A 24,739-nucleotide genomic window follows, 5' to 3' on the forward strand; every position below is an offset into this window, starting at 1 on the left:
TTCTACCTCTGGACTATTGCATGATCCTGGAAAAGAATGAGCAGTTTTTTAACAAATAAAATGTAATTTCTGGACAAACTCTCCTTGCTCATTTATAAATGGATCTTTTTCATTTATCACACGATGAAGTAGTTGTTTCTCAAAAAAAAAAAAAAAAAAAAAACAACCCCTACTCTAATTGGATGGTTTCATGTCATTTATTGGTAAACTTTATCCCAAATTATGGTATAATAAATTAGGGGAAGCTAGTCAAGAAAAACATACACATTTGCATACAGAGTAGCAGATCTAGACTAATCACAATCACTCTTAATGTGCTGTGACTGTTCTCAACTACCACATAGTCTATGTGCATTAACCAGTATGGTTGCCACTAGCTTCCTGTGACTACATAAATTAAAAATTCAGTTCTTCAGCTGCATTGGCTTTATTTCCAATGCTCAGTAGCCACATGTCATAGGAAATGTAGGTACAGAACATTTTCATCATTCACATTGTAACCCAGGCTGGAGTGCAGTGGGGCAATCTCTGTTCATTGCAGCCTCCACCTCTGGGTTCAAGTAATTCTCGTGCCTCAGCCTCCCGAGTAGCTGGCATTACAGGTGTGCACCACCATGCCCATCTAATTTTTGTATTTTTACTAGAGACGGTTTCATTATGTTGGCCAGGCTGGTCTCGAACTCCTGACCTGAAATCATCCACCTACCTCAGCCTCCCAAAGTGCTGGGATTACAGGCATGAGCCACCGTGCTCAGCCAGAAAGTTCTATTGGATAACACATTTCGCCTGATCTTGCAGCTTGCCATGATGATCGACTTCTTTAATAATGATTTTTTTCTTGTTCAGCAATTAATATTTTTATTATAGGAAATTTAGAAACTACAGATAAACCATTGAATTCAACTAGAATCATCTAATCCTGTGATGCAAACAGATAGCTACTCAATATTTGGTATTTATTTTTGGTGCTTATTCCAAGCATATAAAAATTTTAAGTGAAAATCTAACACACTAAACTTACTGTTTTTATACTTTCTCTCATAAAATGTATTATAAACATTTCCGTATGTCACTTTTTCTCTACATAATTTAAGTGACTCTATAATAGTTTTTCAGACTATTGCTGCATAATTGTCACTATGGACTACTACTGCCTTACACTTCATTTAACAAGTTCCTTCATTTAAAACAGATGATTTTTAATTTCTCTGTTATAAGAAAATTCTATAGGTAAACCTTCGAACCTGTTTATTATTAGTTTCTTAGTATAAATACTAGAATTAGAATTCATTAGTGTTCATTTACTTCTGAAATGTCACTTTTAGAAGTTTAATTTGATGGAGAGAGGTCTGAACCCAGGTTGTCTCACCTACATAGGACAGGGATTAATGAAATGATCTCCAAGTACCCTCCTAGCTTTCCAGCTCTAAGAATTTTTTCAGTGAGTGACAAAATATGAAATTGCTTAGAAGGAAGAAAGAAAAAAAAAAAACACGGAGGTTTGAAAAAGCAATTTAATACATCAGATTTCCTCCCTCACACATACAATAATGCCAGGCAATCCGGAATTTCGGGGCTGAGAAAGATATGACCACCAGGTGGCAGCAGTACACAAAGTTCTTTGCGTGGTGCTAGACAGGCTTGCATGCCGGTGGGTAGGTGAGGGTGAAGCCAAGTCATCTTGGAGACCTTCCAGAGACAATGGTGTGGGGCTACCACCTGAAGGCGAAGAGAGCCAGGGAAGTCCCTGGGGAATGGTAAATCAGAGAAAGGAGGTTATCTGGCTAGGCGATGTCCCTCAGCCTCACCATGTGGGAGGCTCTGGGTCAGAGAGTTAGGAAGAGCAGCATGGACTTGGAGCTTCTACAGCCTCAGGGTTTGGCTTAGCTAAGGCTAACAGATGTTGGTGGAGTAAGCAAAGCATGCAGGCTGAATGACTAAAAAATATGCTTTTATGGGGGCCATATTTAAAACAATTGGCTGTACAAGAATTTGAGTTTGCTGCTGGCAGGCTTTTGAACCAATGGTCCTAGTCAGTAGTGAAGAAGAGCACCACATCAGACCAATATAGAGGAGCCATCTTTTGCTCATTTTTGGAACAAGCATAACTGGCGTCTTATTATTCAATCACTTAATCAACAAACATTTATGAAGTGCCTACTCTGTTCTGAGCTCTGTGCCAGGAAAAGAGCTTGCAAAGTTGAGGAAGATGTAGTCCATGACACTAAGGGACTTATGATTTTTGGAAGGGGGCCTTTTGAATGGGAGAGTGGGACCCTGAAATGGTAGACGGGAAGCTGTTGATCTTATCTTCTTCACGGGTTTTCCTAGAATAGCTGTCTAACTACTAATAATTATTTTACAGTGGGGATACACTGTATCAAATGTGTTACAATCAATCTACTTTTATTTCCAACTCCATAATCAATCTCTGTAAGTACAATTTATTGTTATCAAAACATACATACGTAGAGATGGAAGTGGAGGGAAAGGTGGCAGTTCTGGGCAATTATCATTAAGATGACGGAAATTAAGCGTGCTCTTCACTTTATTTTTCTTCAGAATTTAGCTAATCTTCTGGCATTTCTACTTTGATTAACTCCACTAGTCTGTCATCAACCTGACCTAGAAATTGCAAAATGATGTTTGTCTCCGTCTTCTCTCTCAAACCCAGCATGCAGTCAGTTGCTAAGTCATCCAGATTCTGTGGTCAGAGTGACTTCACTGAGCATCCTGTTCTTTCTGTGTCCATGGCATGATCCTGATTCAGGTCATCATTTCCTCTAGCAACCATTTCCTGAAGCATCTTCTACTCGCAAATCTTGGTCTACTCATTGCTCTCAGATGGTTCTTCTATAAACGTAGTTCTAACTTCATCATTCCTCTGTTCAAAAGTGCTACAGCAAACTCCTTATTCTAGCATTCAAAAATACGACAGATTACCCCAATGTTCCTGATTGTAAAGTGTATCCTTCAGTGTAATCTCAGGTGTTACAGAACACCAGCATAACCCATAACATGTTTTATAATCGTCTTCTCAGAGCCTCTACTCATGCAGAACTCTCTTTCTAAAACAGGTTCCCTAAACCCTTCGGATCAAAACCAGATCCGGATTTCAAGGCTAAACACAAAACCACCATCTTAAACCAAAATAAACCTTTCCTGATTTCTGCAGCTAACTGAAAACATACCTGGCTTTTAGCCAGAAATTTCTCTGGACTGCTTAGAAAACATTTACTTCACTCTAATTACCTTGTCAATAATTATTTGTGTATTTGACTAAGTAAGACTAAAGCCTGCTATAAGACTAAATTTTGCATAAGACTCTTTGTTACTTATGCAACTTCTGTGTCTATCACTAGAATAAATTAAAATGTGTTGTGCTCTTTATATACAGAGCACAGTGTACTTCAGGAGGATTTTTTTCACCATTCATTAGGCAATGTGTTTAGTAGTGGAAACTGATGGATGGAAAAAGATATTCCACGTCAATAAAAAACAAAAATAATAATAAACAATTCTGATATCATGGATAGAGCCACCAAGCTGCCTCATTCAGTCAGAAAAAATATTAATTGCCAAAAAAACACATATTCCTGCATACAACTTTTATTACTGTTATAAAAAACAATGTTAACTTATCATTGTTATAAAAATTTATATGTGTTTGAGATTTCTTCTAGCCAAATAGAATTTTTACAACTGAAAATTATATATATATACTTTAGGCTTTTTATTTATTTATTTTTTTGAGACAGATTCTTGCTCTGTTACCTAGGCTGGAGTCCAGGGGTATGACCTCAGCTCATTGCAACCTTCGCCTACTGGGTTCAAGTGATTCTCCTGCCTCAGCCTTCTGAGTAGTTGGCACTACAAGCACACCACCACTCCTGGCTAATTTTTGTATTTTTAGTAGAAACAGAGTTTCACCATGTTGGCCAGGCTGGTCTTGAACTCCTGACCTCAGGTGATCTGCCCCTCTCGGCCCCCCAAAGTGCTAGGATTACAGGTGTGAGTCACTGTGCCTGGTCAGAGGATACAATAATTTTAAATGTATATGCACCCAACACTGGAGAACCCAGATACATAAAGCAAATATTACTACAGCTAGAGAGAGAGATAGCCGCAGTACAGTAATATCTGGAGACGTCAGTATTCCACTTTCCGCACTGGACGTATCTTCCGTACAGAAAATCAACAAAGAAACACTGGATTTAACCTGCACTATAGACCAAATGGACTGAGATTTACAGAACACTTCGCCCAGTGGCTGCAGAATGCACATCCTTTTCTTCAGCACATGGGTGATGCTCAAGGATTAACCAAATGTTAGGTCATGGAACAACTCTTAACCATTAAAAAAAAAATTGAAATAATATTAAGCATCTTCTCTGACCACAATGGAATAAAACTGGAAGTCAAAACATGGAAATTAAACAATTGACCAGTGAGTCAATGGAGATATTAAGTAGGAAACTGAAAAATTTCTTGAAAACGTGATAATGTCAAAACAACATACTAAACAGAAAAAGCAGTACTTGGGGAAGCTGATAGCTCTAAGTGCCTACATCAAAAAAGAAGAAAAACTTCAACTAAACAATCTAATGATGCATCTTAAAGAACTAGAAAAACAAGAGTAAACCAAACGCCTAATTAATAGAAGAAAAGAAATGATAAAGATCAGAGCAGAAATAAATGGGACTGAAATGAAGAAAATAAAGACCAATGAAACAAACAGTTGGTTTTTTGAAAAGTTAAATGAAAATTAAAACAAACCTTTAGCCAGAGTAACTAAGAAAAAATGAGAAAAGATTCAAATAAATAAAATCAGAGATGAAAAAAAGGAGACATTGCAACTGATAGTGCAGAAATTTAAAGGATCATTCGTGGTTACTTTGAGCAACTATATGCCAAGAAATTGGAAAAGCTAGAAGGAATAGACAAACTTCTAGACACACACAACCTGCCAATATTGAACCAGGAAAAAAAATACAAAACCTGAACAGATCAACAACAAGTAATGAGATCAAAGACATAATAAAAAGTCTCCTAGTAAAAAAAGCCTGGGACCCAATGGCTTCAATGCCAAGTTCTAACAAACATTTAAAGAACTAATACCAATCCTACACCAACTATTCTGAAAAATTGAGGAACACTGCAAAACTTCTTCTGTGAGGCCAGTCTTACCTTGATACACAAACCAGACAAAGACACATCAAAGAAAGAAAGCTACAGGCCAGGCCAGGTGTGGTGGCTCATGCCTGTAATCCCACACTTTTGAAGGCTGAGATGGGTGGATCACTTGAGGGCAGGAGTTTGAGACCAGCCTAACCAACATGGGAAAACCCTGTCTCTACTAAAAATATAAAAATTAGCTGGGTGTGGTGGCAGGAATCTAAAATCCCAGCTACTCAGGAGGCTTAGGCAGGAGAATCACTTAAACCCAGGAGGTGGAGGCTGCAGTGAGCCGAGATCACGGCATTGCACTCCAGCCTGGGCAACAAGAGTGAAAAAAGAAAGAAAGGGAAGGAAGGAAGGAAGGCAAGGGAGGAAACTACAGGCCAATATCTCTGATGAATATTGATGCAAACATCCTCAACAAAATGCTAGCAAACATAATTCAACAATATATCAGAAAGACCATTCATCATGACCAAGGTGGAGGATGAAGGATTTGTCCCTGGGATGCAAGGATGGTTCAACATACACAAATCAATCATTGTGATACATCATATCAACAGAATAAAGGACAAAACCATATGATCAGTTCATATGGTTTTTGATTGATACTGAAAAAGTGTTTTATAAAATTCAACATGTCTTCATGATTAAATATCCTAAAATAACTGGGGATACAAGGAATATACCTCAACATAATAAAAGTCATATATGACACATCCACAGCTAGTATCACATTGAATGGGTGACATATTGAAAGCCTTTCCTTTAAGATCTGGAACACAGCAAGAATGCCCACTTTCCTCATGCCTGTAATCCCAGCACTTTGTGAGGACAAGGCGGGTGGATCACGAGGTCAAGAGATCGAGACCATCCTGGCCAACATGGTGAAACCCCATCTCTACTAAAAATACAAAAAGATTAGCTGGGCATGGCGGCATGCACCTGTAGTCCCAGGTACTCGGGAGGCTGAGGCAGGAGAATTGCTTGAACCCGGGAGGCGGAGGTTGCAGTGAGCCGAGGTCGCACCACTGCACTCCAGCCTGGGGCATGGTGATGGAGTGAGACTCTGTCTCAAAAAAAAAAAAAAAAGAAAAAAAGAAAAAGAATGCCCACTTTCACCATTGTTATTAAACACAGTATGGGAAGTATGGCTAGAGCAATCAGACAAGAGAAAGAAATAAAGGGCATCCAAATAATTGAAGAAGTCAAATTATCCTTGTTTGCAGATGATATGATCTTATATTTGAAAAAAACCTAAAGACTGCACCAAAAAATTATTAGAAGTTATAAACGAATTTAGTAAAGTTGCAGGATATAAAATCAACATATAAAAATCAGTAGTGTTTCTGTACAACAGTGAACAATCTGAAAAACGAATAAAAAAGTAATCCCATTTACAATAGCCACACATAAAATTAAATGCCTAGTACTTAACCAAAGTTGTGAAAGATCTCTATAATGAAAGTTATAAAACACTTATGGAAGAAATTGAAGAGTACACCAAAAAATGGGAAAATATTCCATGTTATTGGATTGGAAGAATCAATATTGCTAAACTGTTCATACTACTCAAAGCAATCTACAGATTCAGTGCAAAACCTATCAAAATACCAATGACATTCTTCACAGAAATAGAAAAACCAATCTCAAAATGTATATGGAACCCCAAAGACCCATAATAGCCAATGCTTTCCTAAGCAAAAAGAACAAAACTAGAGGAATCACATTACTTCAAATTATACTGCAGAGCTACAGTAGCCAAAACAGCATGGTACTGGCATAAACATGGACACATCGACCAGTGGAACAGAATAGAGAACCTGGAAACAGATCCATACACACACCTACAGCGAACTCATTTTCAACAAGGATGCCAAGAATATACACTAGGGAAAAAACAGTCTCTTCAATAAATGCTACTGGGAAAACTGGATATCACCATGCAGAATAATGAAACTAGATCCCTGTCCTCAGCCAGATACAAAAATCAAATCAAAATGGATTAAAGACTTAAATATAAGGCCTCTCAAACTATGAAACTACTACAAGAAAAACATTAGGGAAAATCTCCAAGACATTGTTTGGGACAAAGATTTCTTCAGCAATACCCCACAGTCGGGCAACCAAAGCAAAATAGGGACAATTGCATCACACCAAGTTTAAAAAGCTCCTGCACATCACTTCCCAGCCTTTTGGCTAAGATCAAATTAAAAAACACTTGCATAGCAAAGGATACAATCAACAAAGTGAATGGACAACTCACAGAATTGGAAAAAATATTTGCAAACTACCCATATGATAACAGATTAATAACCAGAATATATAAGGAGCTCAAACAACTCTACCGGAAAAAATTGGATAATCTGATTTAAAAAAAAGGGCAATAGATTTGATTAAACATTTCTTGAAAGAAGATAAACAAATGGCAAACAAGCATATGAAAAGGTGCTCAACAGCATTGATTATTAGAGAAATGCAAATCAAAACTCCAATGAAATACCATCTCACCCCAGTTAAAATGGCTGATGTCCAAAAGACAGGCAATAATAAATGTTGGATGTGGGGGAAGGGGAGCCCTTGTATACTGTTGGTGGGAATGTAAATTAGTACAACTACTATGGAGAACAGTTTTGAGGTTCCTCAAAAAACTGAAAATTGAGCTACCACAGGATTCAGCAATCCCACTGCTGGTTATATAAGAGATCAATATAGTGAAGAGATATCTGCAGTCCCATGTTTGTTGCAGCACTGTTTCTGACAGTCAAGATTTGGAAGCAACCTAAGTGTCTATGACAGGTGAATGAATGGAGAAAATGTGGTACATATACACGATGGAATACTCTTCAGCTATAAAAAAAGAATGAAATCCTCTCATTTGCAACAGCATGTATCGAACTGGAGATCGTTACAAGTGAAATAAACCAGGCACAGAAAGACAAACACTTCATGTTCTCACTTATTTGTGAGATCTAATAATCAAAACAACTGAACTCATGGACATACAACAGAGGAGGATGGTTACCAGAGGCCGAGAAGGATAATTAGGGACTTGGGGAAGTGTCAATGGGTAAAAAAAAATAGAAAGGATGAATAATACCTACTGTTTGACAGCAGAACAGGGAGACTGTAGTCCATAAGTTCATTGTACATTTTAAAATGTAGCTAAGAGTATAATTGGATTGTTTGTAACACAAAGAATAAATGATTGAGGGGATGGACACCCATTTTCCATGATGTGATTAATACGCATTGCATGCCTGTATCAAAACATCTCATGCCCTCCATAAATATATATACCTACTATGTATGTACCCACAGAAATTAAGGATAACTTTCCCCGTTATTTTAATGGAAAATGACTGCATTGTCCCACTGAAATTATTTTTTCCTTGGTGCAGAATCTGGGAAAGGCCTCAACTGTACATCATGGGAAACTGATTTTAAGAATGCACCTCTAGCTGTGCACATTAATGGTAACTAAAGTCAGCAGAACCTTCTTCCTCTCTCCACGTTCCTGCGATGTTGACTTCTTGATGAGTTAGTTGCTCACGGAGTCTGCATCTGAGCCCTAGAGACAGTCTTGAGGGATATTTTTGGACATCATAATTTAATGCTTTCCCTTGGAAGGTGCTGGATAAACGCCACTGAAAATCCCTGTTGTTTTGGGTGTCCCATTTCCAGGATGTGTGTAGAGTATACTTCCTTCCCTGTCTTTAAGACTTTAATCATCTTAGTGATCAGATCTGGATACTGCTTCCAAACCTTCTCAGCAACACACCTTGTTCCTTTTCTCTTAAGCTCCAACTGCTCCTCCTTTATACATCTGTATTCCTCATAAACACTAACTGTGCAGCACCATAACTATCTGTTCTATTTCCTGGCATGGACCAACAGCTCCTCGAGGGCAGGGTCCATTTATTATTATCATACTCATACCCAGCTACTGCCTGACATCCACTGGATGCTCAAAAACCTTTGTGAAATGAATGAATGAACAGTAGACTTTGTCTAATCTCATGTTTGTATTCACACCATGTTCACTCAGAGAAGGCGACTTCTTACAAGTCTTACTGAAAACCTACTTCACTCATTATGTACTAAGGGAACCACTTTTCACAACCTGATGAAATATGCTTCTCAAGCTGGACTTGCTCAATCCTTTGGTCATCTTCCCTAGAGCTAAGTGCTAATATGTCACAAATTGCAGCCGGTTCCTTGTTTCCAACATCTATCTCTCACCTTACTGTTCAAGCTATGTTCTTAGTTAAATGTATACCTGAGAATGACAGAGGCATGTTATGAAGAGGCGAAGGACCTTTGTCCTAAAATAAACTTTGCGGTTTTTTCTCCATCTCTCTTTCAGTGTATCCTGAAAATCAACCTGAATTCATAATTAACAAACACTGAATGTTTCAACAGGAGGTTTATTACTAGCTAGGATGAACAAATGTAATAGAATAACTGCCTCTGAAATACCAGGTAATTTTCGGCAAACTGAAAAGATTGTCTGAATTGTAATTTGTGGAAAGGAGCTGATTTGAATAGGGCTTTTGGGTTTTAAAAATTCCCAGTAAAGAATTCAGCTGTCATCCTTATTTTGAAAATTAATCCTACAGTTAAAGCTAGCTGAGCACTACACTGTCAGGTTGGAAGTGCTGACCAATGAGCTTTTTAAGTTAAAAAAGGCTGTTATATTGGTATTTAAGTTATGCCAAATATTTTAGATAATAAAGTTGTATTTGCAGTTATACTGTTTACTTCTCAATATATTACCAAATATAGTTTATTTAAAGATGGAAAAAAAATTAAAATCTATTTATCTTTGAATTCTAATCCTGATTTTGCTATGCAAATCTAATTCTTATTTGCATAGCAAAATCAGGATTAGATTATAATGTATAAATTCGCATTGCAAAATCAAGATTAGATTATAATGTATAATGTATAAATACATTTAGCAACATTATAATTACACATTTCACTAAAACTGCCTCATTTGTGAGAAAGTCCTTTCTATTCCCTCTGCTCCTTTTGTTCTTAATTCTAAGGCCAAATTTTTAGTTTAGATTTTTAAAGTGAAAATCGAGGACCTATTCAGTTAAATTTGTTTTTATGTCATAAATTATTACTCGTTGGAACACAATATTTAGTGAAGATAGTTTTTAAAGCCAAGAAAGCCCTAAGTATTGCACAAATTATACACGTATCTGAATTTACATGGATACATAGATATCAGTTCATTTGACTCACTCTCCTGTTTCAGATATGACCAGAGGCTTGTAAAGACAATGTGGAATTCTAAGACAGCACAATAAACCAATGTAACCATTTCCCTTTGCCAAGCTTAGCAAAGGTGGTCATGGAGCGGAAGAAAGGTGGTCATGATGATCCTATTTCCTGAAGATTAAGGCTGGATTAGGCTGCAGCCGTTCAGAGAAGAGGAAGCAGTAGAAAAGGGGTATTAGGTTATCCGATGCTCTCATTTGGTTAGATATTTTAAGGCTTTTTTTTTTTTTTTTAAGGCTAAAGACGGCTAAAGTCACTGGACACCTTTGCAGCCTTGTCATCTGCTCCTTGTCAGAGCTGAGTTGGGAAAAGCCAACCTCAGAGCTGCCTCTGTAGGAGTCGGGCGCTCTCCATTCCCTGCACGCCCCGGTCCCAACCCTGGCTTCAGCTTCTATCCCAGAAAAGAGGATCAAAACCACAGGTTCCAAGAACAAACATTGCGCCAGCGCCTCTGTTTTGGAGAAAAGGAAAAGGGTGTGAGGTTTCGGTCAATTTTGTCTGAGGAAATGAGATGAAAAGGGGTGAGCAGGGGACCAGGTGTCCTGAGCGCAGCCAATTTTGTTCGCTCCCAAGCGACTCGGGCTCTTGGCAGGACTTGCTGCGGAGTCCCTGACGGAGTGAGCCACTGAGGCCTTCAGAATCCCAGGAAATCTGGGCGTTTCTGGGTGTCCCAGGAAATCTGTCGGCAGGTGGGGAAGGGCTCGGGGAAACATCCGACAGTGGCGCCAGGCAAGAGGACAGAAATGCTCCTTTCATTCGCCTTGCAAAGCAGAGCATTTGGTCCCCGCCGGCGTCTGACTCTGTTGCGACAATCTAGATGCTACCTGAGTTCCCGGTGTTTTCTTCATATTCAATGACACAGGAGATCCGGGGTGCAAGGGGGACTTCTGTCTCTCAAGGAATAGAAGTCTGACAAACGTACAGAAATGAGTTTCGGGTTGAACAAGACCCGCTTCTGCCTTCCTCCCGCACCCAGCCTTGATTCTCCAGATGCTTCCCAACTTCCTCTTCATATTTGACGCAACTGCACGGGTTTCAACCTGCGCTTTCGTTAGAATACTTCTATTTTCCCACTAAAACAATGCCCACACTCAGTTTGCTTGGCGAAAACGTTAATAATGCCCACTTAGAAAACCAGCGATAATCGCTGCTTGCATGAAGTGGACATTTGAATAGATTTGGGGTGTGATTTAGAGACTTACGGATGGATATTTTAAAAAAAAAGCAAAAGTAGTAACATTATAGCACTGGCAATGTGTGTGTGCATACATACACATATACAAATTTTAAATAAAGTTCGATTCTTTCACCTGGCTGGTCAGTCACCTGTGCAGGCGTCCGAGCCCCCGGGTTTCCAGGAGCCCCCAGTATAAGGACCCCAGGGACTCCCCTCCCCAAGAGGCCAGGCCGCCCGCCCAGCCCCCAGCCCGGAGCGCTGCCACCGACCTCCTCATCGTCCCAAGCCCCAGCGCTGTCGCCTGCGTCCCTTCCTCTTCCTGGGCCACAGTCTTGGCCTTCCCAGGCCGGCTTCTCGCAGTTGCGCAGGAGCCAGCGGGGGAAGACCTCTCGTGTGGACCTCGAGCACCACGTGCGACCCTGAAACCCCACATCTCCTCTCCCGCCTCGCAGGCCACAGGCAACGGGAGCCGGGCGGGACAGGCGCGGCCCACAAGGACCCGCCGCGATGGAGGCGCAACGCCGCCGCGACTGCCCTCGGGGCCGCGTCGCCGCGCCCCGGCCGCTACCGGGCAGGAAACGCAGGTGTGTGAGCCGATCCGGAGCGAGCCGCGCCCTCGGGCCGGTGTGTGCAGGGCGCCGCGGCCTGCGCAGCCCCGAGGGCCCCGCGTCGCTCTCCCGAGCCAGGATTCTCAGGAGCCGGCCGCGCAGAAGACGTTAGCCAGGGGAGTTAGCGGCTGTTGGGAGAACGGGTCACGGAAACAGTCCCTTCCCCATCCGCGGCATTAGTGGGGTGGGCGAGTCCGCCCTCCCAGGCCCGGGGCGCGTGTGACGACGCCGGCGGCCGACCCCAGCTCGCCCGGGTGGAGACGCGCAGCGGGAGCTGGAGGCCGCCGCCCGTTGGTCCCGCAGGGGCCTGAGCGCCCCGGGGTCGCGGCGCGTCCAGCCAGAGCGAGTCAGGTGAGCAGGTCGCCATGGCGATGCGGCCCCGGGGCGCTCACACCCGCCGCGGTTGGCATGGAAACGCCCCCGCGAAGGCCCGGGAGCGCCGCTGATTGGCGGATTTAACAGACGCGGGTGGGCAGCTTGGCCTCAGCCTGGAGCCCCGCAGCCGCCCAGGCTGGAATCCCTCGACACTAGGTGCCTCCTGCCCCGCCCTGCACCGCCCTGTAGGCCGCCGGATCCTCCAGTGCACTTGCCAATTGTTCCAGACACACAGAAAGATAACGTCGGGGCCTGCTTTGGGGTCTAGGCAGGTTTTGGGGCCTCCTGTGTGGTGGGAGGAGGCCGTGGGGCCGCACCCTGCCTGTCACTTGGGACGGAGACGGGCTTTCCCGTAGTCCTGTACCCTGGATCTTTGGTCGGGGTCTGGGGAGATGAGTATCTCAGCAGGGAAGACGGGGCTCCCAGATTTCAACTCGCAGTTAACATGGGGCTTAGTATCCCGACTTGGAGGCTTGTCAGAATATCTCTCTCCTTCCAGCCCTCCACGAGGTCTTGGAAAAAAGCCCCCCTCGGAGATTCAAATGACTGTTTTGATTCAGAGCAGCGTTGATTGCCTGTGCGGTCGCTCACGCCCTTTAAGCCCTAATGATTGCTGGGAAGATAAACAATTGGTGTTAAACTCATTGCTTGGTGTTCTCCCTCCTAGCGGCTGGCTGTGTCCTTGGAGCCCCGGGTGGACGGGGTTGACTAATCAGCTTGTCTGTTTCTCTTTCCCTGGTAGCAGCAACTCGTGGAATCTGAGGCAATGCACTGCAGCAACCCCAAGAGTGGAGTTGTGCTGGCTACTGTGGCCGGAGGTCCCGATGTTTGTCAGATACTCACCAGGGCCCAGGTGGGCCAGGATGCCCCGCAAAGGACAGTGCTAGGGCTGCTGACTGAAAATGGGCAGTACAGGAGGACCTGTGGCCAGGTAATGACGCAGACGCACTGGGAATGATGCTTGTGGAGAATGATTCTCCTGCTTTGGTGCTAGGTACTTTTCTCTTGCCCTTGTACCTACAACACCCCCTGAGTATTACAACCCAGGAATCTGGACTACGGGGAAGTTGCTTTCTTTTCTTTTCCTTCTTTCGAGACAGAGTTTTGCTCTTGTTGCCCAGGCTGGAGTGCAATGGCGCGTTCTCGGCTCACCGCAACCTCTGCCTCCTGAGTTCAAGCGATCTCTTGCCTCAGGCTCCCAAGTAGCTGGGTTTACAGGCACGCGCCACTATGTCTGGCTAATTTTTTTGTATTTTTAGTAGAGACGGGGTTTCACCATGTTGGCCAGGATGGTCTCGATCTCTTATCCTCGTGATCCACCGCCTCGGCCTCCCAAAGTGCTGGGATTACAGGCGTGAGCCACCGCACCTGGCCGCTTTTTTCCTTTTTTTCTCTTCTGTTTTCTTTTCCTTCCTTCCTTCCTTCCTTCCTTCCTTCCTTCCTTCCTTCCTTCCTTCCTTCCTTCCCTCCCTCCCTCCCTCCCTCTCTCTCTCTCTCTCTCTCACACACACACACACACACACACACACACACAGAGAGAGAGAGAGAGAGAGAGAGAGAGAGAGAGAGAGAGAGAGTGTGAGAGTTTTGCTCTTGTTGCCCAGGCTGAAGCGCAGTGGCGCTGTCTTGGCTCACTGCAACCTCCGCCTCTCGGGTTCAAGGGATTCTCGCCTCAGCCTCCCAAGTAGCTAGGATTACAGGCGCCAACCACCACGCCCGGCCGATTTTTTGTATTTTTAGTAGAGATGGGGTTTCACTGTGTTGTCCAGGCTGGTCATGAACAGCTCACCTCAGGTGATCCACCCACCTTGGCCTCCCAAAGTTCTGGGATTACAGGCATGAGCCACGACAATGCCCAGCCAGTTGATTTCCTATGATCACCTTGAGGGGTTCAAGTTTTAGCTAGAAATATTGATTAATTTTCTTTGTTATTTTTTCACTAAAAAGGAAACAGGTCTAGGAACTGTTTGGATTATGTGTATTAAAGTAATTTAAGGGCTGGGCTAAAAGGAAATGTGAATGCTTCTAAATAAACTGGAACTGGGGTTCCTCCAGGTGAGAGCAGTGTTCACACTGATGTGGGCTGTGCCTGAAGCAATCCTGGATAATCTTAGCTGTGTTTATTGGGGATAGTGTTAAAATCAGGATTAGATAGGGCTAGACTGGATTACTCCAAAAGGGTGATCTAAAGGCAGACATCTCCCCAGTATTGACTAAGCAGCAGTGCTAACAGGTAATGGCCCCTCAGATATTGGTTGTGTGAACTTAACTGATCATAGATACCTGAACAGACTGAAAGCCATACCTTTCCTATTTTGTAGGTGAGAAAATCTGAAAGGTTTAAGTCTCTGTCAAAAGAAAGTTGTGACAGAAACTAGATTAGAAGCCCCTCATCTACTGACTGTTCATGTGATTTGTTCAAAGCTTTGGAGAAAATTGAGTGGAAGTGGTTTTAACAAACTTTAATTTGCTTAGCAATGTTTTCTTTTTAAAACTTGAAGCCTGAGACTTGGTTCTTATGAATTGTCAGTTGTGCCTACGGTAGGTGGTTGCATTTTAAATTCCAAATTGCTAACCTCTTAAGTTACCTGGTGCCACCTCTGCATTTTCTTGTACCTATCCTCTACAACCTGCTTAGAAACCTATTTTGTACCTTTCCTTCTCTGTTTAATCCTCAGGGACCTCCTCCTTCACGCTCACTCTCAGCTGATGACTTTGTATCCTATTTTCCTAAAAATATAGAATTGACCGGAAGAGAATCTCCGCATGTTCCCATGTGCTATATACTCTGCCATCCACATCCTGTTATGTGTCTGCCATGTCCCTGCTGTCATGGAAGGCCAGCCCCCCATGTGTATAATATACTCATGTCTTCTTGTTTCTTCAAGGATGTCACTCTAGCACCTTTTCTTTTTCTCATTAGTTTTTTTCTTTTCTACTGGGTCAAACCCATAAGCATACAAATATATTGCCATTTTTCCATCTTAAAAACCTTTCAACTAAATTCTCCCCCTGAGTATTACAGCCCTGGAATCTGGACCACAGGGAAGAAGTTGATTTTGTAAGATCCCCTTGACTGGTCCCTTTTCCAGCTAGAAATGGTCATATCAAGGAAATAGGTCTAGGATCCGTTTGCATTATGTCAATTAAAGTAATTTAAGTGCTTAAAGTAAGTTAAGTAATGGCACAGAAGCTGTCGCATTTAGAGCCACGCATCTTGAGAGTTTGCCATGTCTTGACATACGCACTGAGCAGTGCCTGGGCCTGGCCGGCGTGGCACACAGCCTTTGTTGAATGAATGCTCTCCGTCTCTAGTTTTTCTCCTGTTCTATTTTCACTCAGTTTGTGGTCTTTTCCTTCCTCGACTGATCGGTATTATTTGACAGAGTTGGTCCTTCTTTTTTCCTTGAAATAATTTCTTCTCATTCAGCCTGTAGAACACCACTCTCTCCAAGCTTTCTACCTAGCTCACTGGCCGTTCTTTGATATCCTGACTCTTACTTATATATCCAGTCTCTAAAAGTTAGAGTGGCCTAGGGCTTAGTCTTTGATCTAAATCTTGCACTCACTCCCTTAGTAGTCTCTTAGTCTCCTAGACTTAAACACTATTTATTTATTTATTTGAGACGTTTATTTGAGACGGAGTTTCGCTCTTGTTACCCAGGCTGGAGTGCAATGGCGCGATCTCGGCTCACCACAACCTCCGCCTCCCGGGTTCAGGCAATTCTCCTGCCTCAGCCTCCTGAGTAGCTGGGATTACAGGCACATGCCACCATGCCCAGCTAATTTTTTGTACTTTTAGTAGAGACAGGGTTTCACCATGTTGACCAGGATGGTCTCGATCTCTTGACCTCGTGATCTACCCGCCTCGGCCTCCCAACGTGCTGGGATTGCAGGCTTGAGCCATGGCGCCCGGCAACGCTATTTATTTGGTGATGATTGTATTTCTGTCTGTGGCCTCTGAGCTGTACTGCAGGCTCACATATTCAGGAGCTCACTTCGCATCTCCGCTTGGATCATATAATAGGCAACCTCAGGCTTGTGTAAACCAAATCCCCATCCTTTTCCTTACTCCCACAGTGTTCTTTCCAAGTCTTCCTTGTCTCAATAAACGGAATATCTATCCTTCCTGTCATTTAGCTTCCAAACCTTTGTCTTCCTTGATTCTTATTTTTCTCTCACCCCACATCTAATCTAATGAGAAAATATTGTTAGCTCTACTTTTTAAAATGTCTTGAACTGTTTTGCTTTTCCTGGACCAAATCCCTATTGTGTCTCACTTAGAATTTTCTAGTTTTGTAATTGATTGGCTTACTTACTCTCCACTCCTTTGCACAGCCAGAATAATCCTTTTAAGAAATAACAAGGTTAAACCACTCTTTGTCCAAAATTCCAGTGGCTTCTGTAATAAAAGCCAGTTCATAGATCAGCCTTGGCCAGTGAACTAAACCAAAAATAATATTAATAAAAACGAATCCTTAATTGGCCTGTGGTAAGTCCTTCATTGGGTTCTCTTTACTTTATGACTGTCTCACTCTGCTCTCTCTGCTCCTACTGTGTCTTTCTAGTTTGTTTCCTTCCTCTGTCACAGAGTAGAATATAAACTCCATTGGGGTAGTCCTTACTAAACATTTTACTCACTGCTAAATTAAATCTGGGCAACTAGAAAAGCTTCCAGCACATAGTAGATAGTAAATATTTGTTTATTAAATATATGTCTCAGCCTATGGACACAGTATCTATGTAGCAAGAGTCAAACTTGGCAGTAACTTGGAGTCTGGTTATCTGATTACAGTAACTTAGGATTGTGACTCTGTTGTCTTTGTGATTCCCCCCCCATTGCTACCATAATTGTTCTTTTTCTTACTAGACATAAATCACATATTTAACTCGATAAATAAAAGGGAAAGTTATGGAACCACAAACGAACTCAGAAGTAGCCTTCAACAGTATACACCAAGATACATTATAAACAAAGTGCTAATGTGGTAGACAGAAGTAGCATTTGCATAAGTATAGCTCAAGTTCATAGAGCTTGCCCATCTGCCCTGATTCGGCTGTCATTCACGCCATCTAGCATGGCTCACCTTAATATGCAACAGTGTTTGATGCATTGTATTGTTCACTCTGGTGAACAATGTTGTTCCCATTGTTCATGTTATAAGAGTAGAGAAAAAGGAGAAGTGACTGAGAAATGTCCCCAAGAGTAAATGCATTAAGTCATATATAAAGGTTCTATGGCTTATAAGAGAATTTAGCAGCATAAGTTTCCAAAATTGTTGTGTTTTTAATAACTGGGTATAAAACGAAAACATTACAGGGACCTTCTGACGAAAACGTTTATTTAAGGAGGGGAATTGTAGGAACTCAGCAACTGCATCAAGAGTTATGCTGACTACAAAACCTCATGGTGCAATACATGTAAAAGCCAATTTACAATTTTCCCTTTATATGTGGTACCTATTTCATTTTGGAAGAGAGCTATAGGTTTTCTATAATCTTCAGTTCTCTTTGATACCTATGTGAGGTAGATTAAAAATTTAGGTAGCTCTTTCTCCATATATCAAATGTAGACAAAGATAAAGGGGGAAAAATTTTACTTTTGAAGACCTATTTTCGGGAATTAAGTTGCCACTGTCAATTTTTTCAGTTTAGAATTTATCTTACCTTCCCAGGCTGCTGCTCTGAGTCATGCCCATTCACATTGCCTCTGTGGTCTTTGACGTGGCCTCTAACAAAAGATTCAAACCTTTTCTAGGGGATCACAACAATCAGGTGTTTTTCTGGATCGGAAAATGCCTTCCCTCCAGCTGGAAAGAAAGCGCTCCCTGATTGCAGGGTCCAAGAGCCCCACAAGCAAGGGTTTGACATCTTCATGGACGAACTAGAGCAGGGCAATGGAGACAGCTGCTCAGGCAGAGAGGGGACGGCATTTGAGGATGTGTATGAATTAGATACCAGCACACTCAAGTCAGACCTGCACTTCCTGCTGGATTTTGACACAGGTAACTGACCTGTCTATGGCTGATGGCTCCCTGTATTTATAACTGCCTGCTGCATTCAATAGCTAGTAACTAGTAAGAGAAAAACAGTAAGTAATAACTATATTCACAACTGAATATAGTTGTGGAGGGTTAGCGGACTGAACAAGTGTTTCAATTAAATGACTTCCCTGACAATGTTGAACTCCTGCAGTGTCCCCGATGCTGGTCGAGTCGTCGCTCCACTCCCAGCCTGAAGATATATCTGATCTTGACACACACGTGATAAATGTGACTGAATATGCTGAAGAAATTCATCAGTACCTTAGAGAAGCTGAAGTAAGTTATCGTACTTTCTACTTCAATCTGCAGGACGCCAAACACTTATTGTTAAGAGAAATTATAAACTCTTGGTCCATAACCGATAGTGAATGGCACTCTTATGACAGCTAAACATAAGGATATCTATGAAAAACTAATCGTGATGGCAAGTAGCAGTTGCTTGGACTATTTCTACATGATTCAAAGGATTTATATGTTGAATATTTCACTCCTAGGAAGAATTCATATTGCCATTCTCCCCTGTCCCTGATCCCAGGGTATTTGCTAGCCAATTTACATTACAGAACCAGAAATTTACACTTCCTTGTTATGACAAAGATTTATTTGGCTCTGAATCAGGATCTTTCCAACCTTTGCTTGTGAGATTTTTAAATAGCAACTGTATTGTGGAGTGATCTTTCTGAAATTGCAACTATTTAAACATCAAAACCTTTTCCCCACTCAGATAAGGCACAGACCCAAAGCACACTACATGAGGAAGCAACCGGACATCACAGAGGGCATGCGCACAATTCTGGTGGACTGGCTGGTGGAGGTTGGGGAAGAATATAAGCTTCGAGCAGAGACTCTGTACCTGGCTGTCAACTTCCTGGACAGATTCCTTTCGTGTATGTCTGTTCTGAGAGGGAAATTGCAGCTCGTAGGAACAGCAGCTATTCTTTTGGCTTCGTAAGTGTTCTTTCGACTTGAATAATATGAACCCGTCACCTGTCAAAACACCGAATTTTTATCCTCCATGTCTTATTGAAGAAATGCAATGCTTGATAATTTAAACCATTCATGCGTCCTTTGATAGAAGACCATCCTCCCCACAGGGTTGACTGAGAAACTGAATCTTACCACATGTTTACTCTTCAATCACATGGTTAAGATTTTTAGCAACAAGTCCAACATCCTTACTAAGGCAGCCATCAGCTCAAATTCAGGATCTAATTTAACTTTTTTGCAGTGCAGCCTTTAGCTGTTTTCTAATCTAAGTAGAAGTCCCATTTAAAGACAGTGTCATTACAAAAAGCTGTCTTCATGACCCAGCAAATGACTCAGAATAGTTTATTTGGTTACAGTGAATAAACTACTTCAACTGGTTGCTGTTACTGTCAGTCACTCATAACATTACCTAATTGTGTGGGAAAAGAGAGCTGGGTTGTGGCCGAGGTACCTTCAGGTGACCTGTCGCTAAGTGGTAGTTTCTTTTCTGTTCTTCTGGTCTCAAACATTCCATTGCTAATTCGTAAAAACTTGCCAGAATTCCCCCAAAGAAAGCAGAAACAAAGGCAGAAGGAAAAAATTGATCACAGTGAAATTATATCACTTTATCTCTTGGCTATAAGCATCATTTGCTAATTCCGTGGAGAAAGTTGAACAGCATCTTTTTAAAAACTAGAGGCCTGTGGAATTTGTTTCTGTCATTGTGTTGATCCTAACACTTTTTTTCTGTGAAATGATCTGAGGTCTGTAGAATGAGCAGGAGTTTACCTACAGTGTCCGTCCTTTGGAATCTTTCAGTGTGTCACAGGCCCAAACCTAAAATTCTCAGTTGGAAATTGTTCCTGTTACTACTCCTAGCAGTAAATATCACATATCCTTGTAATAATCGTGTTCTTGGTCCGGAAATAAGCTCTTAATATTGTCAAGACCCCGTGCCATTTAGTGGTATTTAAGTGGATATGTGGCTGCAAAGTAAGTTTGCAAGTGTTATGGGGAGAGGCCTAGCTGTGGTATCACAGACAGTAGAGCCAGAGGTTTCAGGTTTTACTTCTAAAAACTCTTCCTTTCCCAGGAAATATGAAGAGATCTATCCTCCCGAAGTAGACGAGTTCGTCTATATAACTGATGATACATACACAAAACGACAACTGTTAAGAATGGAACACTTGCTTCTGAAAGTTCTGGCTTTTCATCTGACAGTACCAACCACCAACCAGTTTCTCCTTCAGTACTTGAGGCGACAAGGAGTGTGCATCAGGACAGAGAACCTGGCTAAGGTGTGTATGCCACGTGACTTCCAGGAACTTCCAGTGCCAAGGAGCATAACAATCAACCTCTCCCCGTCATTCTTCAGTTATTCTTTCCTTTTCGGTTTTTTTCTCCACAGGCCCAGAAAAACTGTTGAGTGTTGAAAGAGAGCTAATTTTAAGAACCCAGCTTCTGGTTACAAGGCATTACTGTTGACTGTGTTTGGCAGGCACAGGTTGTCTAATCACCCCACTGTTTCAAAATTTAAGCTTGGAAACTGTTCCCTTATTGAATACAGACCACATACAAGCGAAACCTCCTAGGTTTATAGAATGGGAACGAAATAGTCAGGCATGGTGGCTCCCACATATAATCCCAGCACTTTGGGAGGCTGAGGTGGGTGGATCACATAAGGTCAGGAGTTCAAGACCAGCCTGGTCAACATGGTGAAACCCTGTCTCTACAAAAAATACAAAACTCACCCAGGTGAGGTGGTGCATGCCTGTAGTCCCAGCTACTCGGGAGGGTGAGGTATAAGAATTGCTTGAACCCAGGTGGTGGAGGTCGCAGTGAGCCGAGATCACGCCACTGCACTCCAGCCTGGGCAACAAAGTGAGACTCTGTCTCAAAAAAAAAAAGAAAGAAAGAAAGAAAAGAATGGGAACAAAGCAAATGTAGTTTAATATGGTTCCGATCTCATCCTAATATATTAAGTAATGAGCACTAGTTGGTTGTTTGGAGTTACAGAAGTTTAATTGAAGGCATTAAAGTATTGGTTTGATCAACTGAGTTTCCAACTGTTGTAATCTAGGAGATCTGGTATGTGTGCTATGCAAAGAGTAAGAAGGATGTCCACATGTCTTGCTATGCTGCTTCTAATATGAGATGTTTCCACTGGTGCTGTCCTAGTCTCTGAACTGCATGCATTTGCCTGATGGATCAGTAGCTTTAATGTTTCTGTCTTTTGGCAAAAATCTCTGTTCCAATTCCAGCTGCCAGAGCAGTGCTGCTTTCTCTCGCCAGCATAAACCCATCCTACTAGCATAAGAAAAGTGACCTATCGCCTACACTTTGTGAGTAGGCCAAATACTTATGTATTGACATTTTACTACGACATAAATGCTACTCCTATTCTAGACCGGCATCCCAATTACTAACCCAGTACATAATTTTGAGCATCTATTTCTGGAGATGCTGATCCAACAAAGATAAGATACCGTTTATTTCCTTGCCATTTCCAGGCTTACTTGTGACCCTAGTCACATTTCTGATTCCAGTGTGTTTTCCTCTCTTGTGCTTAGTATGTAGCAGAGCTGAGTCTACTTGAAGCGGACCCATTCTTGAAGTATCTTCCCTCATTGACGGCTGCAGCCGCTTTCTGCCTGGCCAACTATACTGTGAACAAGCACTTTTGGGTAAGATTCTAACTTCTTTCTGGATGAAATTCAAGGTCTATCTAGAATGGGCTTGCCTCTTAGGGGGCAAGTTAGTTTAATGACAGCTGTTTTAATGACAGTTTAACCACAAGATGCTGCTGAGTCCTGCATGGCTTTGTCAGTCTTTATGGCTCCGACTCTATGGCTTCACTCTATGAGGAGTGAGATTGCAGGAAGTCAAGAAGATAACATCACAGGCTCCTCCAACAGAAGCAGGCCTAGAAACCTCAGTGCCCACTGTTATTCATAGACGGCCCTTGAGGTACCGTCATTGACTGCTTCAAGCAAAAGTCGTTGACTTTTACCCTCTACATAAAAAAAAAAAAAAAAATCCTGGGTCCAATTAGAGTGGCCAGAAGATTGCACCTTGGGCTTTCAAGGCAGCAGGGCAGTAGAGTGGCCTCTTGCCCAAGAAGGTGGCAGCCTCAGAAATGGAACCCCCTAGGTTTGGTTCTGAAGGCTCACTGTTGAGCTGAAAGAAGTGGGGTGTCTACCTTTATTGCTATGAATGCTTCTACTTTTTTCTGCTGCATTTTTCTTTTCTTTTTTTAATTTTCTTTTACTTTTTTAAAAGTAATTCTTATTTCAGCACTGTAGTGTTTTCATCTTGTGTACAAATAGAATGGGCAGGCAAGCAGGGCTCTGTGAGGACCTGTAAAAATTTCACTCATGAGGGAACAAGGAAAGTGATCCAGCCCCAAACTGAGCATTATACGTTTATAATATGACAAAATTTAGAACCCTGGCTGTTCTTTCTGATATTTTACATCTAAAGTCTCTGAAGGAGGTTCTGGTTTCTTTTGAGATGAATGTGGATATTTACTAAGGACCTAATTCCTTTATTTCACACTGATTATCTTCAGATTTCTAATATAAAGTTGTGTGAAGCAGTTTTTTTCTTTTGTCTTGATTAGCCAGAAACCCTTGCTGCATTTACTGGGTATTCATTCAGTGAAATTGCGCCCTGTCTGAATGAGCTTCATAAGGCATTCCTTGGCACACCCCATCGACCTCAGCAAGCAGTTAGGGAGAAGTACAAGGCCTCAAAGTAAGTCACTGACATTTCCATATCTTAACTCTCTACTTAAAGCTTAGTGCGTTATGGTAATGTTCAGACTTAGAAATGGGTTACATTGTATATCTGGTGCCAGGTTGGAAATATAAGGTTACATGTACAAATCTACAAACAAATGTGAAGACATCTAGATCTTATGATTTGTTGACTTTGAATACTTATAGTCAGCCAGCTTCCTTCCATTCTCTTAAAACTACTGGAAAGTTTTCTGTGGCCTAAGTGAGATTCTTTTTTTTTGAGACGGAGTTTCGCTCTTGTTACCCGGACTGGAGTGCAATGGTGCAATCTCGGCTCACCGCAACCTCCGCCTCCTGGGTTCAGGCAATTCTCCTGCCTCAGCCTCCTGAGTAGCTGGGATTACAGGCACGCGCCACCATGCCCAGCTAATCTTTTTTGTATTTTTAGTAGAGACGGCGTTTCACCATGTTGACCAGGATGGTCTCGATCTCTTGACCTCGTGATCCACCCTTCTCAGCCTCCCAGAGAAGATTCTATAACAGTGAAGTCCTTGGCTCGTGCTGACCTGGCTTTGGGTGTTTTTTCAGGTACCTGCATGTGTCTCTCATGGAACCACCTGCAGTTCTTCCTCTACAGTAAGTTTCCAAATGGAAGCACTTCTGGGCCTTGACCTCCACATGAAAAGTGCCATTGATTTTCATAGGTTTCTGCAGGCTGGATCGACTAATGTTGCTACGCTATAGATAACATTTGAAAATGTAAATGTATTTAGGTTTCCTTAGACTTTAGTAGCTTGTAATATTGTCCAACATTTTTAAAAGAATAAACTGCTTGTCTTATGACCCTGTGTCAGACTTTTTTACTAGTGATCATGGCTGACATACTCGCCTGGAACGTTTGTTGAGAGTATTAAAAGCGTCATCTCTGTTTCAAGCATTCTTCAAAACTGGTTTAGTCAACAGACATGCTGTTAGGATTAAGCATTCTGAGGCATCCAGGGATTTTCATGTTGGGTAAGTGGCTACTCTGAGGCTTTTTTCCTTTTTATTTCTTTATTCCCCAGATAGCTCTCCATAGATTAGCAAAGGAAGGAAGGGACAGCCGAGACGGATGGGTGAAGGGTTACAAATAAGCACTGCCTCCTCTCGTGCCACTCTGCCATCCGAATCAGTAAGACAGCGGTGAGGCCCAAATGTGGTCACATACATCTTCGAAGTCACTGACATTTAATTCTAATCTGAGGACAGCATGCTAATTTGTACAGAGTTGCTATTATGTCTCCAACCAGGTTTGTTTAGGCATCCCTTGAACATGTATTTCTGTCTTAGAAGATGCTTTGGGAGGTAGAAAAAGCAAATTTCACC

At 42.1% G+C, this 24,739-nt stretch overlaps 1 protein-coding gene across 10 annotated transcripts in view; it reads left to right on the forward strand.

Moving 5' to 3' along the window:
• Positions 1-24,217, forward strand: part of CCNA1 (cyclin A1) — a 78,437-nt gene extending 54,220 nt beyond the window's left edge. For 2 of the 10 annotated variants that reach the window (XM_078375587.1, XM_054256768.2), the window contains 8 exons: positions 13,370-13,558; positions 18,386-18,632; positions 18,823-18,947; positions 19,396-19,619; positions 20,731-20,935; positions 22,208-22,321; positions 23,257-23,390; positions 23,963-24,217. In XM_078375587.1, the coding sequence (XP_078231713.1) occupies positions 13,370-13,558; positions 18,386-18,632; positions 18,823-18,947; positions 19,396-19,619; positions 20,731-20,935; positions 22,208-22,321; positions 23,257-23,390; positions 23,963-24,014 (1,290 nt within the window). In that variant the 3' untranslated portion in view covers positions 24,015-24,217. Of the gene's footprint in view, positions 1-11,910; positions 12,229-12,366; positions 12,896-13,369; positions 13,559-18,385; positions 18,633-18,822; positions 18,948-19,395; positions 19,620-20,730; positions 20,936-22,207; positions 22,322-23,256; positions 23,391-23,962 lie in introns of those variants that run through there. The other 8 variants (XM_035302491.3, XM_035302488.3, XM_008998135.5 and 5 more) reach the window with 8 other exon arrangements.
• The last annotated feature ends 522 nt before the right edge of the window (positions 24,218-24,739 follow it).

This window comes from Callithrix jacchus, chromosome 5 (genome assembly GCF_049354715.1).
Source record: "Callithrix jacchus isolate 240 chromosome 5, calJac240_pri, whole genome shotgun sequence".
Taxonomy (NCBI): Eukaryota; Metazoa; Chordata; class Mammalia; order Primates; family Cebidae; genus Callithrix; species Callithrix jacchus.